Genomic DNA, 20098 nt, shown 5'->3' on the forward strand with positions numbered 1-20098 from the left:
GGCCGCGGGAGTTGGCGTACAGCGCCTTAATGAGGGTCAAGAATTTATGGGGGACACATCTATGCTCCACAGACACTGTCATAGTGCCTGACGGTCCACATAGTCACCAGTCCACCAGTCATGTTACCTAATTTCTCGACTATCAAGGCTATTGCCATCCGATTTCTCAGGTTCGAACTTTGGGCTCAACGGAGACTTGTCCAATCCCTCAAGCTGAACTGTACCAATGCTCTGTAATGCACTACTTATAAGGTTGCTGGGAACACCTCGACAGCCCACATCAATGCTCGTCTATCTCCTGTAGACAGCACACTCCACGCCATATCTCTCATATGTCCCATATAATTAGTCGTGTGTTAGATGACCTTTGCCCTGACAATCACGTAGATTTGCGCACCCACGCGTCTGCCTTATCGTAGCTGATTCACTCTAATTAAGATTGATTATATGCCTGACTTGTACCGACCGGAAGATGAACCGGTGAGAACACGTGTTCAACTAACCTTCTCTTCTCTGGTGTTAAATGGCAACCTTTCAGCGGTTTCGGTTCGCGTTGGTTCTGGCAGTTACGTTGCCGGTTCCTTTAGAGTTAATGATTTGGGTTCGTTCCTCACGTCATCCAACCAATCAGCAGTAGCCGTTAGTTAAAAAAGGCGGGTTAATATGAATGCCTCTTCCTAAATTCCGGCCGTTTGAAGCCACTTGCATAACCCCACATGATAACAGAAGTAGAGCGATTCAGCTCGAATTCGGACAGTTGCGGACTATGATGCGAGTTGTTCGCCGAAACAGCATATAAGTAGTGCACGCGATTACTCACTTTGTGGTAGTTCTTGGCTTATTGCTCACGCCCCGTTATTTCTCTTCCGACAGTAACCCCCCTTCAGCAGCCAACCTCCCCGAGGTGACAAATTCCCAAGCAGCTTACCCACAAATGATTCAACAGAGAAGAGCCCTAAGGACGTTAGATTGCACACCCACCTATTCAAAGGCGTAATGTTGAGCTGACGTTTCCTATCTTCAGTAGCTAATGCCGGAGTCGTTCCATTCGTAGAAATAGACCACTGAATACAATTTTATTTACGCATCTTTTCTGTCCCGGAATACAACTGTAACTCGAGATCATTGTTCAGCCAAGTGAATGAATTGTTTTCATCTGTTATTCTCATAATATCGATCCGGGAGGTTTGGAACAATATCTCTGCCGAAGAGAAATCAACAAATGCTTCCTTGCTAGACGGATTAGACTTGCTAGCCCTGCTGTTAGGCTGGACACCGTAGTGCCCAAAACCCAGAATTACACAATCCCTGGTAGGTCTTTGATCTTACATTAAATATATCTCACTTGATCACCGTGTAAGTCCGTGTTACCCTCCGGGAGAGGTGTGACATTTATTGTTCGAAAACTTGGAATGGGTATTTTGTGGGCCGTTGTGCGATTGATTGCACTCGAGCAGCGGAGCGAACGGCTTCTAATTTGTTCGAAAGCGTTTGCTCCTCCGGAAGACCTCCATCATCTTGTCCGGAAGTGAGCCATCTGGGTGATTGTTGCATGGATGGATTGAGTGTACCTGAGTTTCAGGATATTTGGCAGCTCCAGATAAACCGTATTTACTCGCCCGAAGCTCCCACTGCACAACATGTATTGGTCACCTATCTTTTTTAACCAGCATATCCCACGACGTTGAACTGCCCGGCCCACTGCTCCCATACGATGTCTAAATATTCCATCTCATACCGTTCTCTGCATGGTGAGGGAAAGTGCACCCTGACTTTATGGTATCATCCAGCTATCGAACCTGCCTAGTTCATGAGCGGTGAGATCGTTTGGGCACACACACACACACACACACCAGAAAACGCTGTTATCTATTGTCACCTACGCCGACTGCTCCGCGATTCCTTTTGCTTACATCAGCCGAGTGACGATCAATAGTCATTGCGTCGCGCCATTACCTGGTCTTATGCGACACACGATGGTCAGAGAAAGGTCAAGGTCTCGTTTGTGTCTCTTCAGTTCCGTCAGTTAGCTTGTTCGCATCCAGTCTGTACGACCACAGAAACTGACTAATTCCAGTGTGGATTGCATTCATTCCAGTGTGGAGTCCACCATGGGTGGAATGGCTGACCAAACGCTAGACGGATCGATCAACAACCCCTCTCATCAATCGAGTGAGTGTATTCTGACGTTTGTGAACATCGCACACGTTGCGCACGTGAGCGGGGAGAAGTGAGCGTAACAATTCGACGGATTATTCCATCGGTACGAGTTCGTTCGTTGTTTAGTTTGTCTCGGTCGTTCATCAACCCATCCGTAAGCTGAACACTCTTCGTCCCACGCGCTCTTCACACTATCCGTATACTTGTTTTCGCTTTTGACTGTTTGACACATTGCAAGGCTTGTTTCACCTTTGGCACTACACGGACGGTGTGGTTTGTTCGAACGCTGAGCACACATATGAAGACTCAGTGACCTAGCTTGACTTCGGAATTGAGGTGGCCGACGTGGTAGAACATCTAATTCGGAAGCATTTTATCTAAGGACGTCCGTTTCCAGACATAGAACACATCTATACAGCCGACCCTTTCGGAGCTTATTCAGGACACAGTATGCTTCACGACTAGCAAAGAACTCCTCAAACGCTAGTTTATCTGATACAGACAAGAAAGCAGTGAAACTAAGATCCGAACAAAAATTGTTTCGCCACAAGAACAAACCTCTTAGCGGTGAAGCTCCTCTGCTGTCGTGGACGATTACTTTATTTGTCAGTCACCCGACAAAGCGGTTGTCTACCTCCCATTCTTTCTGGGTTTCTGTTTACTGTGTGTTTCCAATGTAAATGAATGCAAGTTTATCTAGTGTTTGTTCACCAAGACTTGTCCCAAAAATACAGAGTTTGAATTACACGCTAGATGGCTGAAGGAAATTTTGGCAGATTTTTAGTAAACAGGTTGTGAACCATTCACCATCAGTTTGAAGCATTCCTCTACTGAATTTGATATGAAACCAGATTAAAAAATATGGGAACGGGAAACTCAGAGTTTAGTTCCTAAATGGATAAGTAAGAAAGTAGCGAAAATGCGGTGATTTATTTGTTAGCCGCTGAGCTACAGCATCGACCGAGGATTTGGGAACAGAAGGAATAGCCCAACCCAAACATGAACGAGACGACCATTCTGCTGAGAGTTTATCAACTGAGTAGGGGTCTATTGGATACTGAAGTCCTTACCTAAATGAGCCATCTCGAAAGTACTTGGAAGACCTTAAACCCTTGAGAAATTTCTCGTGCCTATTTAAAAGTGATCGTTTTTTGGTAACAGTATTTAACATCATTCTTTGCGGAACAACTTTTGATAAACTTCCCTACTCATGAGTAGTCAAAGTAAACTGAAAGAAAGTCGGTGGTATGGCTACAAGTGGTCTTGGTGCTAAATCTCTTTGCCTTTATGGATGTCCAGTAAAATAGGTTCATTCTATCAACAAATTTCTTTAGGGCCATCCATGGCAGAGCCCACCATGACGCTTGCCTAGCATTGGTATGCCGAGACATTCGGTTGCTTCAGATCAGTCAAACGGTCAATGTGGCAGATGGAACTGAAATTTTCGCACCCTGAAAATAGCCAGCTGATGAGTTACTGTTCCTGTAGTCATGCGCCAGCTTCCTGAATCACTTGGCTGTTGCGAGGAGGTATAAATTGCACCACACAGGCATGGCGACACAGTTTATTACGATAACGCATCCACCCGACTGCAACACGTGATTTGACCTTGTGACATACAAGCATCGCCTGACCAACCGCCATAATTATGCATTACAACAACATTGTGAATATTCTATTAACCGCCACTGTCGGGCTCACATGCCGGACACTGAATCACTGACGTAAGCGTTAGCCATCCTAGGATGGTCCGCTAGCTATTTCTTGTTTAGTTTTATCATTTCCAACACAGATGACGACTGCAAAAAGATCAAGGTTGAAAAGTTAAGTTGGATTGTTGAACGGTCCTTGCGGGCGTTTTAGCTCTGGGAGGAACATGGGAGTCTAACCTCATGTCTCGTTTCGATAAATCCATGTTGCGAGATAGTACCCAAGATATCAATTTTTATGCAGGATCTTGGAGCTTACGTCTTCCTGCAGTGGTCACGCAGGGCTAATGAGCATAGTCCGTCGACTGACCTCTTATTGGGAGACCCGTCTGAAATAACCATGTCCAAATCGAAAAAGTAATACCGTTTTGATGGTTAAACAAAAAGCAGGGGATGATAGACCTATTGAGATGGTAAATACAATCCAGGACCCTACTTTTAGCCCTCTGGGTAGCACACAAACTCACTTTCTGCTTACCCTGGACAGATATTTAATGCCATTGAAGAGCGCAGCAAAACACATAACCTATATGCCGGATAAATGTGACAACTGTGGCGGAAGTTGCGTCGATGTGGGCTATGAAAAGATGGGATCACAAACACGGTTTGCCAACGAACCTAGAGGACCTTGAGTACAAAGGCAGTGGAAAGGCAATGTGCAAAGTAATCCTGGAATGATTACGACAACCTGGACACTGCAGGCTGCATGCAGTCCAGCGCGCCTACGAGTCTTTACCGTGTGATGAGAACCGACGATTTTACAGTTAGACAGGAAGCGGAAACGGTGTAAAACACACGTTTGCTATGTTACAAACCTGTGAGACTCAGTTAGTGAACAAAACACGAGCAGTATGAAACCGTGTTGCCTGCGCTTCAACTCTAAGTGTACCAACTGAAGAAAACAAAGTTTAAGTACTCCTCGGCACAAACGAAAATGTGCCTGGGGTTGCACTCAAATGATCGACCACCCGGTTCGGAAAGAAACGCTCGTGGATTATCACCTGTCTGTATTTTGATGCTTTTAAAAGTTTTCGTCGTAGATGCATCGTAATGTGTTCACCCCCTTACTAACTGTCCGTAAGAAACCCTACGTAAGTCAGTAATCCTGCCTTTGGGAAGCCTACAGTATGGCTCGTTTTTCCGATAGATGTTTCACGTTGAAAATAGTGTCTGGTGGGTATCAATCCAAGATATCGGATTCGCGAATGACGGTCGAAATGACCACGTGATCAATTTGGTGGCAATGAAATTGACATTACTATTCTCCTGGTGTAGATGATGCACAGAACGGAGTACTGCTCAAATGCGGGCAACCTGAAAATACCGGCCGGCAGATATCTTGAAGCTTCCGAGCCATCCGTCTTGAGAACGTAAGGAGACAATTGTTTTTGAAATACGTATTCATGAAATATGTATGTATGTATGTATGTATGTATGTATGTATGTATGTATGTATGTATGTATGTATGTATGTATGTATGTATGTATGTATGTATGTATGTATGTATGTATGTATGTATGTATGTATGTATGTATGTATGTATGTATGTATGTATGTATGTATGTATGTATGTATGTATGTATGTATGTATGTATGTATGTATGTATGTATGTATGTATGTATGTATGTATGTATGTATGTATGTATGTATGTATGTATGTATGTATGTATGTATGTATGTATGTATGTATGTATGTATGTATGTATGTATGTATGTATGTATGTATGTATGTATGTATGTATGTATGTATGTATGTATGTATGTATGTATGTATGTATGTATGTATGTATGTATGTATGTATGTATGTATGTATGTATGTATGTATGTATGTATGTATGTATGTATGTATGTATGTATGTATGTATGTATGTATGTATGTATGTATGTATGTATGTATGTATGTATGTATGTATGTATGTATGTATGTATGTATGTATGTATGTATGTATATATGAAATATGTATTCATGATGAGCCATGTGACTTCCGATCATACCAAACGGTCCACGTTGAAGAGCAGTCAGCTCTTCATTCCCACGTACGCAAATTCTCAATTTAACCTTCTCGTGTTACAGCTTGGTGGGTAGGCTGTTATGGGTGGCTGTAATGATCACTGGCATATTTTATTGCCTGTTACGGCATGTGTGGCTGTAGCAACGTTATTTTTAGTTACAATCTTGTGTGTACTATGACGTTCTCTCCCGTTTTCGAAAAGAACCATATGCTAAGCGTGCCATTTGAGGCTGATCAGGTTATCTAGATTCTCTTACTGGGTATTGGGCTCTAAACCAGAGGCAAAGAGGTGTCTGACTGATGCTGTTCAGTACAATTTGGAATTCCTACAACATTCCCAGCGTTGTGCTCAGGTGCCGTATCGTGATTCTAGGTGATAACCAATGACAATGTCGGTCCACCAATACCTGAGTCGTTTCCTGTAAGGCTCCACTCAAGCATTGCAAGGCTTACACTCCTTACTTACCGGGGCAGATCTCTAGTGGACCCCCAAACGTGCGACCTTGCTCTGCTCCTAGCTCTGCAAGGCAGAAACGATGACTGAGCTGTCACTAGTTACGACATTGTGGCTGGTGAGTAGTATGTAGTAGTGTAACGGTGACACTACTGATGGGGAGGCACGCAAGTAGAATGTGTTGTTCGTAGAATTCCGCATTTGCGTCTTTCGAAAAGGGGAGACCTGTTGCGGAATTCGTGGAGTCACTTTGTAACATTTGCTTGGATTTGAGCGAGGAATGATTGGAATTCAACAAGAAAGTTCAAGAAGACGCGTTCAGGAGAAGATGAGTGTCCAGTTTTTGTAAATAAGATGCAAATTAGAGTTTTGCTTCCCTGTCCAATGGTCTGTAACCGATCAGTTGGCAGTTCCTAATGAGCAACTCCGCAGCGAAGGCCTTCTTCCTCTCAGTAGTAGTATGTTTATGTAGTACCATTACAATATTCGCAGGTGAATGGCGATGGAGTGATACATTGTGGGCGAAAAGCGAGGCATAAAGGGTCTCGTGAATGGAAGTAGCATTCTGTCACCAAGTATCCTCCTGGGTGTGCCCTATGTTCCTTGAGAAAAGACATATGTTCAATATCAGGCGGCTATCCAACTTTGCAGAATTTAGGAACAATAAATGAGTGTATTTCGCTAATTTCGTGCAATTTGGTATCACGTAGAACATGAGGGGACTGCACCTACCTGAAGAGCCCAGAGAAGGACGAAACCTGTCGTGGGCTGTCGAAGGATCTCCAGCAACCTAATGAGTAGTACATTAGAAATGACATATTTCCGATAGATCTACCTGGTGCCTATCTACTTCCAGTCATTGTGTGAAACTAACATGAAGAGTTTTGTGCGAGAAAGAGATTCTCAAGCGTTTTTCGCCGAGATGTATCAGGAAAAGTTAGCTAAACCCTCCGAGAGATCTGTATTTTTTAAAGAGAGGTGGTTGTGTACATTTCCCGTAAAATAAAGAAAAAAGCGATTTTCAGACATCCTTTCCACCGCAATATGTCCATTTTCAAACAACTCAAGTTAGGGGGACAGGGGTGAGGTTAGGTGGGAAACATCGTGGACAGAAAATCGTTAACCTAGAATCCTGACGTGATACCATCGATCTGCTTGTCTCCCTCGACCACTGTGGAAGTTTGTCTTGGCAGCGGAGGCAGTGTGGGTTGTGGATGTTGTACTTGTACGACCGGTTCTGGTGGCCGACATATCAATTCTGTCAAGGCCACCATACTTCCGAAAATATAGGTTCCCATGTTCAAACTGATGAAGACCTGGATAGTGTAGACGGAGCGGTTAGACGAATAAGATATTTGCTGAGGCTACGGAACATTAAACAAATGATTGATGAAATGGCAGCTAACCGTAAAAAGATACACAGCAGTTACCATAACCCCCGAAAATTAAGCCAGGCCCGGACCAATGATAAGTTTAATCAGTCCCAAGCAAGTTTGAAGCAACAAGTCACAACGAACAAGTCATTTCGGCCGATCAGTTGGTTTGTTTCGCACACGCGGGGAAGAAAGCCTTCACTGAGAAGTTATTTATTAGAAAATGCCAGATGACAGTTACAGGCTATTGGAGAGGGAAGCAAAACTCTCATATGCATGTTGTTTACATATGCATCTTGTTTACAAAAACTGAACATCCATCTTCTCCCTGAACGCATCTTCCTGAACTTTCCTGGACTGTTGCTCAGGTCCAAGCAGAGGCTACAAAGCAACTCCACAAATTCCGCAACAGATCTCCTTTTTCAAGAGATGCAAAGCGAATTTACAAGAAGAAAATATACTACTCGCATGCCTCCCCATCAGTAGTATCACCGTTACACCTGTACTTCTAGCTGAAGCGGAGGTTTACTGTGTTCCTCACTTATATAACTGGACCAGTATTTTTAAATTGCGCATGCGAGAGAGGTCGGATGCATGGTTCAACTGTTCGTTACGAAGTGAGTTCTAGTGTGCTTCCTTATCGTGTCGTCTAGTCTCACATTCGTAGATCAGAATGTACGAATGAAAAACGACACTCTGACACAGCGTGTTGTAAAATTTCTCTATCATTTTGATAGTACTGATTGGGGATCCTCCAACAGCCATCCGAAACCGCGATTACTCGACCGCACAATAACTTATATTTTCAAGCTGTTGAACTGTTTGGTCCAACCGTTTGTGGGGTCACCTGGTTTGACAAGGGCTAGGAGTAAAACAAGGTGTCATGGAGAAGTGCAACGAGGCAACGCATCGTGAAGACACGTTGGCTGAAGCATACTTCCATACTGTCTCGAAGCGCACCGGGAAACTTACTTTGAAACTACACGTTATCTGGGATGGCAACTTACTAGCAGACCGTCAGTAGAGCAGTGCCAGACGGCCTGGAAAGCTTTGTTTGTTCTGTCGATGAGTTGGTCCACCTTTTGCGGGAAAAAATGCAAACCGATGAGTAATTTACTGATTGCAATACCTCATCTTTAAGGTTCACGGTGTACGATTGGATGCCGGTGAATTGAATCCAAGTCACGCCAACCCGCCTTCCTTTTGTATCGAAGTTTGCTATCGCTGCGAGACTTCACCAACGCTAATTTTTTTCCGAAAGGTTATCCATATGTATGGGGGCTTGCTATACGGACATTCCCGGTTTGACGTCAGTCTCTGCAGTTGTCTTCAAAAACCTCAAACGGACTGCTGTACAAACGCCGTCCAGCGTCTCAGATGGATCGATATTCGGATTACTTCTCCCTGACACAATAAGAAATCTCCGACAATTCTGTTGGGCGGAACTCCACACAGATCCCTCTTTACCGCTCGCAGTCAGGTTCTGCTACGGCCGAGAAATCCAGCCCACGCAAGATTGGTCGAAAATTCGGGACGATTGCTTGCCAATGTCGCATTCAGAATGCGTCATAATTTCCCGAAAGTTATTGCCGCTTACGCTATATATATGAAGCGCTGTACAGGTGTTCCTGACTTGTTTTTGGGCGTTAATATACCTTTTGCACATTTGGTGGTTGTTTTGATGTGAACGCTGGCTTGGTAGGTTCAGACCGAGAACTAAGCTGAGAAAAATATCGTTACTGCAAATGCGCTACCGCGTTCGCCCTGCCAACCTCATGGTTACCATCATAACTGAATGACACTCGGGGTGAAACACGACCGTTTGACTCCACTTATGGAGAGTTTAGTGCCAAAGTAGGAAACAAGATTACTGATTTAATCGAAGGGACTATGCATGCTTGATGAGCTTCGATATAACAAAGCAGGACATGAACCGCTGAATATTTTCTTTAGCCTCGTATGTGTATCCGAAAAGCTTTTTTCAACCAAAATTTACACATGAAAATTAACTAGGACTGTTGGTACCACTTGGGGCATATTGCTCAGTTTCTCCAGCCTTGTTTAAATTGACATACTATTGTAAAGTGAACCGAATGCAGGCGACTGTTCCAGTGTAACGAAGGATACTACTGATGGGACATGTGAGTAATACGTTCTCTCGTAAACCCACTTCGCGTCCCTTGAGATCTATTACGGAATTTATGGAGTCGCTTTTGCTTGGATTTGAGCAACAGTCAATGAATAACCGGGGAAGTACAGGAAGACGCGTTCAAGGAGAAGAGGGATATTCAGTTTTTGTAAACAAGATGCATATGAGAGTTGTGCTCCCATGTCCGATAATCTGTTACTGTTCATTTGGAGTCTTCTGATAAGTAACACCGCTGCGAGGGCCTTCTTTTCACCAGTAATGGCGCACCTCTGTTAGGATTTTTCTGACTTCCAGGATCCTTGATTTTCAAAATGTACTAGTGCTCGTTCTGTCTTCAAAATTTGCATCTAAAACCATTCTGTTATTCCGTTGCTTTCCGTTGAATACCTTGGCGTGTAAAGACAAATTGTGCAGAATTTTGTCCGGGCCATCTGTAACCGTAGTGAGCTCATCAAATCGGTGGATAACATAAGGAGACATGAAACCTCGTTTTAATTGGGTTGATAGTACTTAGTATGGGACATTCTGTAACCGGTCTTTTAGCCCTCTTCGCAGTCTCTTCAGATGGTGCTTACAAAAACGGAAAAAACAAGGCTCAGGAATCGATATTAGACCAATTTATCTATTATTTCTACCCCAGTCCTGTTGGAATTAAGGCCACCAAGTGGGATGCAGGGTATTCAGTGCGTTCCACCAGGTTGATAGTTGCATCTCCTCCCTTCAGTGTCAAGTAATCCCCCTGACATCTTCCGAAGTGATTAGCACATCCTATCAGTTTATTGAAGGAATAATTTGCTGACAAAAAACTGGCCACATGAGTCATTTGTCTTTATTTCTCAGATATTCCGCCGGAACAGGATACGACAAAATTAACGGTCAAGTAAGAAGAAACTCGCTCTCTAATTTCGGGATTTTTCGTCAAAATAAACTGTGACTGAGTAGTATTGTTATCTCACATCGACGATTGCTTTGATGAAGTCGAACTTAGCAGTACTGATCTGCCCCGAACGAAGGCAGGTGCTAGGAAAGTCACCCAAATGAGCAAACGTACTGTAGACACTAGTACAATTACGCATAATTATCATCGGTTGTCAGACTTTATACGTTTCTCTGGTCGCCATACGCAACTCTGCGTTTTCAGTGGTATTACCATAATTGATTGAGTTTGAATGTATCAAACATCAGAATCGAACGCCACACCACGTAGCCAGTGAATCTCATTCAAAAGCGAAATTGATCGTTCTCTGTGAGTACTATTCAGACGGAATTCTTTCGGCACTTCAACCCCGATCAATAAAAAAACCGGATGGTAGCACGATGGGAAGGGAAAGGGCTAGTGTTGACTGATTAAAGTTCGAACTGGTGATCCACCACACATTGTTGGCTAACGTTTTGTGGAACGGAATTGAAACGAATGGACGTCGTGTTCTTAGATAGACAACGCACTTAGGTTTAGTAGACTACCATGAGCCGTAAACGTGACATTAAACTTTTTGATGAAATGTTACAGTCTGTCCCAATTTACTTCCGAACAAATTGGATGCACAACCATAATCTCAACCCCCAAACTAGTTCTCCATTGCTGAACTGATCTACCGGAAATTTAAACGAATGACTTGTTTCGATTTACTTATCGATCTGGTTGGTGCTTTGCATGGCTGGCCTATGCAAACAATGTGTTGTAGCAGTTCAGCACATTTGATGGAAATGCAATCAAATGTACACACACACACACACACACAGAGGGCACAAAAACTCTGAGGGGTTTATGTAAAACAGGTACTTCATTCTTCCTTTGTTGTTAACTGAAACGACCTAGTACGACCTGCTGGTGGTCTCACAGTGATTTGACGTCTTACTAGCAACTTTGGGCTTCAAACAGTGTTGGGAATTTGGTGTTCTGAGGTTTCTGGATATAAATAGGCAAACAAAGAATTTGTTTCAGTATGTGACTTGCATGTTCTTCGACTGGACCTTGTTGTCATGAGGTGTTAACTCTTATTTTGGTCATTAGGTGTCACTTTTAGACTAATGGCCTCGTGGTGCTCGAACTGGCCTATTCGACGTTGAGTTGGTTGGACCAATCACCATAACCCATCTAAATCTAAGGCTTAATCTTTCTCAAATACGTCGAAAAGCTCGGATGAAAAATCATTATAGTATTTGTGTAACAACGAGTAGGTCTAAGCAATACGTTACTGCGTAACAGTTCCCTTGCCCTAGAGTTTACCAAATCAGGACGTTTCTCACAAACTTTGATTAGTTCTACATTCAGATGACTCTAGGAGCTTTCCTCCTTTATGAGTGCAAAACAATGCAACATGTGCATTAGGAAACCGTGCAGAAATAAGCCATACAACAGTGAGGAAGTCAGTTACGAACTGTAAGATACTACTTGATTGTAGTTGCCGCTTGGTCAGCAAGTCTATCTCTCTAGGTGGGGCGAACGAACAACATATACTACCTATATCCGTCCATTTGCTTTTGAGGTCTACCTTGTCCTTGCCTTCTACTCTTCGTTACCCTTTGGTTCGTAGTTGATGGGTTAACTTACACTAGTATCATGAGCAATTAAGCCTTTGCCTCTTACTGGGAAACAACCAAGTGAGACATAGTTTGGGTTACAAAAAATCCCCAAAGACGACCTGAAATTGGGATCAAGGAGGACCATTTGACGCTCATTCACGGAAAGACCGTCAATCCCAAAGATTTTCAACAGATAGCTCTCTCAGAAGTATGAGTTGTTGAGAACTCGTCACAACAGGGAGCAAATCGTGTGAGTGCACCACTGTGTATAATCATCTAGCGTATTTTGAACGGCTATTGCTGTCAAGGAGGGTTAAAATGTTTGCCTAGAAAACATCTTGAAGAAGCCATTTTACTCCTAGCCCCCCATGGAAGGCATACTGCATGTTGTGTATCTTCGTCCAACTTTATCGGAACAGTTTTCCGAGGTTGACCATGCCTGTCGTGAGTAGAACGCTGCACTAGAATCCACGTGTCTAGGTAAAATCCCCGGGGTGCTGTGGGGAAAGGAATCGGGTAAGGCTGATCACTGTCGCATATATGCACTGACCTATTCCTAGCATGTTGAAGAGAAATCCCATTTACCGTCTTTTGTAAGCCTGTTGTTAAACTGACGCCTTTCTCACTTTCTTTTGACTAAACCTGATTCCATTGCAGTAGTAATTTTTCGTGTGTTTTCACTGCTGTTACTTTTGGCAGTTGTTGATGGACAGCCGGATGAGTTCCGACAGATTTATCCCCTATCCAAAACAGCACTTCCCCACACGGTTCCTCATGATTCCACTCGAGCAAAGACTTCAAGAATATCGTCAAGTCTAGTGGAACTGTACGGCGGTTCCTATACTTTCTTTTGACTGCTCACATCATAATGGTTACAACAACGCAGGGATGAATCGGTTCCGTAGCTTATATTGGGGCGCTGACAGCCCACGATTCACTCTTTGTTTTGTCATCAAGTAAGCACTTCAATAAATCCAGTCTTTGGTATGTCCAGTAGTTAGTATATTACTTCTAACTCAGAGAAGACCCGACCCACTTACTTTCTTACGCTTTTTCTTATTAAATTTTTCGTCTGGTCCAATTCGTTTCGCGCAAAAGCTATTGATTGGTGAACAGTGAGGTGATTCTTACAAGCGTCGGAAAGACACTGGATAGAATCTGTTAAAACTCATCACGGAAGGAACTCAGAAAAGGCAGATCGAAAAGTTTCCGAAGCAAGTCTCTAAGGGAACTGTACACCCGGCACAAGTACAAATGTAAAGCAACTTGCGTACACGGATCATCATAGCATGTTTCTGGGTATCGATTCTCCCAATCGATATACGAAACTTTTATTTGCCAATAATTCCACGTTATCAGTGTCAGTGAATTGAGCGATTCAATTTGGAAATTAATAACAACAGTCTACTGAAATTGAGAGGTCAGAGGATCGAAGACAGGTCACTTTTACTAGAGGTGATTGGACGTAAGAGTTGAATAGCAAATTGGCCAAAACAAATTCAAAGTACATGAGACAGAATCGAGATAAGTTGAACACCCCGCTCCTCTATCAGCATTCACCCAAGTACGTTGCCTATCTTTTTTCGCAGAAACTTGAAGTGGACTTTTCTCATGGCAGTGGCTTCGTAATACGTATGTACTAGTGTGAGAAATACGTTTTGCATTCATGTGCCATTTTCAAACTACCCTTGTGAAAGTGGATACTACCGATAGAGCACGCGAGTAGTATGTTTTCTCGTAAATCCGCCTCATGTCTCTTGGGCACTGAGATCTGTTACGGAGTTTGTGGAGTCGCGTTTACTCGTAGTTGAGCAACAATCAGTGAATATCCAGGAAAGTTCAGGAAGACGGGTTCAAGGTGAAGATGGATGTTTTACTTCCCTGTCCAATAGTTAGTAACTGTTCACTTAGCATTTTCTAATAAATAACTCGCAGCGAAGGCATTCTTCCTTTCATCCGGTGGTGCCCACATGAGTGGTCTGGCTAAAACTGCTCCTAAGGGTTGCACCTTCCTGGTTCAGTTGGAGGGCCGAACAAGCTGATTCGGACACCACAGCAAACAGAGACTGCAAGTTTTCGGTAAGATAGACCGGATTAAACCTTAATTCAGCAAGATAAATGTTACATCAAGACAACCGATCTAGACCTTTCAGTTAACTGCGCTATCAAGCTTAGCCACAAGTAGGTTTGTAGTGATACAAACTTTGAAAGCCAGTACTGAGACAGCCAGGAATATTTATACATCACGTGCTGACTAACCAGTACTATTCTTCAGGATATGTTTACAACCACTCGGTTCTTTTTTTTGCGTAGAAAACCAGCGGTTCACCCCATCAGCCACCTGGTTTCACACTTGGTTTTTGGGGTCAGATACAATAAACACGATGTATAAAGCATTCTTTGAATGCAAGACCCTGATATGGCCATTCCTGAGCGGGGATGAATTAGCTTCTTGTTCATGAATATGATGGATCTTGTTCTTTAGAAGAGAAGTATGCTACCAAGAGGTAAAATTCTAATGTCGGCTAGCAAAATACATCCATTGCATACCAATTTGGTTTTGACCAGAGACTTACCAGCTGAATCTCTTGTTTGTGATGTTTCAGCAACCTTATGAGTAGTACATTACACCAAGTTTCGGCTAACTTGTCTTCAGTTGGGGATACGTGCTCTTTAGACTCCACGCGTTGTAAGCCATCACATTGCAGAATATACTGAACGGAGTTTACTTCGGCCAGGTGAGCTGTCCTAATCGGTACTCGGTGTAGCAACAAAAACTGTTTACGAAAGTTGAGCCTACTGGTGTGCGTGACTAAGCATAAATGGGGACATGTTACACCGTTTAAGAAGTGACCGGCGAGAATGCAGAATTCGAGACGCATAACCTCATAATAAAATCGCTTTTCTATCGCAGAATCTCGCCTTCTGTGATCCATAGCTCACATAACGTGTTTTTTATTCCAATTTGCGATAGTTACTACTTGATTTTTTCTCCTCTAGTCCACTCATAAAGCAGGGCGCGGTGGGTAGATTTTGGATCTCGATGAGCCGAATTTCGAACGCAGATCTTCACTGAACTGAATACATTTGTAAGCCAGTGTGTGTTTGGCACAGATGCTTTATTTTTCATTCATCGACCATTGTGTACGTACTATGAGAACATTCTGGCACGGATTGAGCAAAAGTTTGCAAACATCACACTCGAGCCGTTTAGGTTTTACGTCATCTCCCGGCTAGTCAGATTGGGTACTTTGTGCATTCACATTTTCTCTCGCTCAGGATTCCAAAACGCGTATCAGATGTCAGGTTAGACGTATGGTTCCCACATATGACTGTTTTCTGATTTGGTTTCAGTAAAATTTGCATAGAGTGTCGGTTCCAGAGTTATGAGCTCAAAAGCGACCCAGAAAGCATTCATTCCTCGACGGTCTTACTAGCTTTTTGCAGTTAAACTAAGCGCTATGCATAGCTGGTTGTGTTCAACATGCAGCCAGGCGTATACTGAAGCGAATAGTTGCAATGCACACAAAAAAAGACAGTAACATTTTTAGCCTTATATGGTCAGATAGCGTTCGATTTACCTCTGAGCGAATAACACTGCATTTGGACAAAAGGGGTGCTGTCAAAAGCCACTACAATGCTCAAATTATAGTCGTAACCGTTGGGTGGACAACTAAGCAGTTGAAGCCGGCAACACAAACTGAAACTAGCGCGGTGGCTCCCAGCACTCATGAGTTCAGTTGTATAATCAGTTCACTGCATCAGTGACCGTCTTCGCACGCCTGCCGTGTGCGTATTAAATCTGCTAAACAAATGGTTGTTTAGACTTCTCATGAGATTGATGAAACCTTTTCGACAGCCTACGACCGGTTTCGTCCTTCTTCGGATTCATCAGACGAGAGACCTCCGTCCAGTTTGGGTTCAAGTGGAACCCAAGGTTGACGGGAACTCAAGGACAGAGTCTGCCTGATAGGCTCAAAATGGAAGGGCGAAACCAGTAGTGAGCTGCCAAACAGTTTTTAGCAACCGTATGAGTACTGCGATTCCTCAAATATCGTACCAACTGAAACACAAGGCGGGTGAAAAATAACTTCACGAGCGAGAAATTCCGCAGGATTCCGTTTAGTCGTTCGTAAAAACCAGATAAGTGTGCTAACAAGAGAGCAGTTGTTGTTCTACCTCGCTTTTTGTCTATCTACCCGCCGGTTGTCCCTCGACAGCCCGTGAAATCTTTCCAGCAGAGACGGATAAACACAGTTTGAACAATAAAGAGTGGGACAGAAAATTACCGTTAGAGGGCCAATAAATGGTTGCAGGTATTCCGCAGAGTTCACTGTGCTTCCGAGACCAATGCAGTACAGCAACGCGGCCAGCATCTGATAAACAGTCTCCTGAATGAAGCAGATAAAGGGAGAAGTGTGTAAGTTGATCACGAAATTATCGAAATAAAATGCCACTAGTAACGAACCGAGACATCGGTGTGTTGGCTTTCCGACATCTGAGAGCTTGGCAAGAACCCACAGGCAAGTCATATGATTATTGTCAAGGATTAACAAACAAACCATACTCGATAATTTTTCTAATATCACTACTAACCAAACGAATGACAGACAAGAAACAGTTTGATCTCTGAATCAATCACAGAACCTTTAGCTCACTGAAACCCATCAAAGATCAGATTAGGTAACGTAGGAACACGGCAATCAGGAAACATGATAGAAGATTCAAAAAAGCTGCAACTGACTTGTATTCAAGTATAATTCAAGTAGTATTGTAGAAATCCTTGAAAAATGGTCGCCTCAAGCTGTTTATTGACTTTGAAAGCTTTCACAACTTACAATAATCTTCGTAATTGACCATCCGTCGATAGGTCGAGAAGTGGCAAATCCGTATACGAAGAGAAATGCGATGTCTCCCAAAGAGAACAGGGCGGCGATTGTGATCAGGTATTGGAGAAATGCCTCATTGTAACCTCGACCGGCCAAAGCAACGCAGATTATACCGATGATCTGAACGGAAAGAAGGAAGAAATCTAGGGTATAATAACTGAGGTGAGTCTTGTCATTGGCCTTGTGGGTGGAGTTACAAATACTTTGAGTGCCAACTAATGTGGCATTAGGATACTGTCAGTGCGGAGTGATGTTCCAGGTAACTTCGTTCCTGTTTTCAGAATTATCGCGTGACACACGTAAGGTTTTATCGGAGTGATTCATACAGTCATAAGGCAGCTAGCTAACCCAATGTACGATATAGCCATCCACTGAATCAAGCATATTAGCTTCAGAGTACGTCTGAAGGCTTCTACCATTCTCGCGTGTTCAGTACGTAGATTTTGAAACAGAACTAGCTACGGTTCGTTGTTGTCCATTTCGCAACGTCAGTCAAGGTCACGAGGTCTTCAAAAATAATTTTGAACTGCTGCCTCGCCTCACCATTCTGCCCAGAAGACAGATAAATCGATAATTGCACATCCGACTGGGCCGACTAGGTTGTTTTCAACTCTCATCTGGTCAGTGGCTGGCTTGTACAGAGCCTATATAAATCAAATGAAAAGACTGTCTTTCCAACTGTTTCATCGGTCCCTTTTTCCAGCACCTCAAAAAACCAATCGCCCTTCAATGATAAGTGAAAACAAACAGCTTTTCTTGACACAGAGAACATGACCTGTTACGCCTGTGCCTCATTTCCGGCCAGGGGAGTGCTTACAAACACTTCAGAAGAAGTTCATTGAGTCCCATTTAGTTGTGTTCTATACAGGCCCACCACTAATCGGGTAACAGCTAAAACACGATGTTCATAATGGGGACCACTCTGACGTATAAATGCATCCGTTTCAGATTAATGAGCTAGTTATATCGGCTGAAAAATGAGGCAGCTCTCCAAGGCAAGTCCAAACCAAATAGCTTTCAAAATGAACATCTCCATACTTAAACTCCGTACACCAGGCATAGAGCGAGATAAATCAATGGTTAGAAAGTGAACTTACTGACCGGAAGGTTAGGGTTCGAACCCAACCTCTACCCGACATCTCTTGCTTAGGCTTGGGCAACCTGGCAGTATCCAAGCCCTCGTGCTTCCTTTGGATGGCATGGCAGTTAGGCAACGAAAAGTTATTACAGCTGAACGATTATCCTATTTTTTGTCATTTTTAGGCATACAGCGTCCTTACAAAAAACGCACCGCTCTTTGCAACTACTTACAGGATACTATCAAAGCTTGTTCAAGCTGACAACCCCTGTCCACTGTGAGCACTGGAGTAGCAAAACTAACGCCTACTTCCCACAAATTTGGCTTTGTGATTCATGAAATCAAATATGCTTCAGTATTGCATATTCCAACCACTCTGTCCTAGCCTTGCAATCTAGACCACAGTATTTTGCCATAAATCGCAAAAACCGCCACATAATACAAAAAAATTAGCGGCTCCAAAATGCTGGCCATTGATGTCAATATATTTGTACGATCCTGTGCCAAGGTCGTGATCTCCAGACGAGGAATTGGTTCATTATCCTAAATGCACGATCTAGAAGTCCCATCTGACAGGTAACGTGTAGTCCGATTTCAACAATGGACGGTCAGTAGAAGTTACGGTGAAACCGAATTTTACGAACATCACAAACGAGAGATTCAGCTGGGTTCCAGGTGAGTCTCTTGAAAAACCAAATTAGTTTGCAAATGAGTATATATTCGCTAATCTCGTGCAATTTGGTTTCAAGTAGAACATAAGGTTGATGGAAACCCGGGGACTGCGCCTACCTGATGAGCCCCAAGTGGAAGGGCGAAACCGGTCGTGGGCTGTCGACGGATTTTCAGCAACTTTATGAGTAGCACATTATAAAGATATGAGAATTTTACGAACTTCACCAGCGTTTGTTCATTAGTCGCAATTAGACAGCAAACAGTATACTGAATCAGACGTCGACAGATAGTATAGATAGGTAAACCGTGGTCCTATAAGAAATTAACAGTAAATAATGAGCAGAATTAAAGGAAAGCTTACGGAACCTTGGGCAGTTAGCAGCAAAGGATAGCACAGAAAGGGCAGTGTGCTATCGGACAAACTAAACGGGAAAAATGCTGTGGAGTTCAGAGGGGGACAAAATGTTAAACAAAAAACTCAGAAATGAATGTGAATAAATCGAGTCATGAAAACAGTTAACATAGAAAAAACAGCTAATATACAATCGACTTTGTATGAAATAGAATAGTTCAGTCTTGAAACTTGAGCGGAAGGGTAAAGAATTAGTCTGAGGAATAGGGAAACATAAATAATTACGTCGCGTAATTGACAATATCGATAATTCTTCTTAACTTTGGTCCAAAAACCCTAAGAATTTATCAGCAGTTCGAAGGCGTGAACTCAGTGTGAATCTATGTGCCAGATCTGGAATTTCATAACTGAACACGACCTGACAACCAACCACATCTAAGCGACCTTGGTCATATTGTCCCATTTATTTAGGGTTGGAAAAGAGAAACACAATAACCAGAGGGAGCCGCTAGCGAATGGATCATCTACATACGGATGGGAGAGAGTTAACGGGACAGATGTACGAGAACTCAGTTGTGAGACCCTTTTCATAATGTCATGTGGAAATTGAGCGAAAACACAACATCCCAGTAATGAAGCAACTTGGAAAGTTGAAGACAAACACACGACAAATATACACAGCATCTTTCAGCTAAAACAGTTATGTCGTACGTATTCTGGC

General features: G+C 43.1%; 1 protein-coding gene across 1 annotated transcript in view; it reads right to left on the minus strand.

Moving 5' to 3' along the window:
* Positions 1-7286: 7286 nt before the first annotated feature.
* Positions 7287-20098, minus strand: part of T265_14570 (hypothetical protein) — a gene marked incomplete at both ends in the record, with an annotated part of 36722 nt that continues 23910 nt past the window's right edge. The window contains 3 exons of the mRNA XM_009174247.1: positions 7287-7654; positions 16676-16777; positions 17225-17395. Of these exons, the coding sequence (XP_009172511.1) occupies positions 7463-7654; positions 16676-16777; positions 17225-17395 (465 nt within the window). The remainder of the gene's footprint in view (positions 7655-16675; positions 16778-17224; positions 17396-20098) is intronic.

The sequence above is a fragment of the Opisthorchis viverrini genome (genome assembly GCF_000715545.1).
Source record: "Opisthorchis viverrini unplaced genomic scaffold opera_v5_219, whole genome shotgun sequence".
Taxonomy (NCBI): domain Eukaryota; kingdom Metazoa; phylum Platyhelminthes; class Trematoda; order Opisthorchiida; family Opisthorchiidae; genus Opisthorchis; species Opisthorchis viverrini.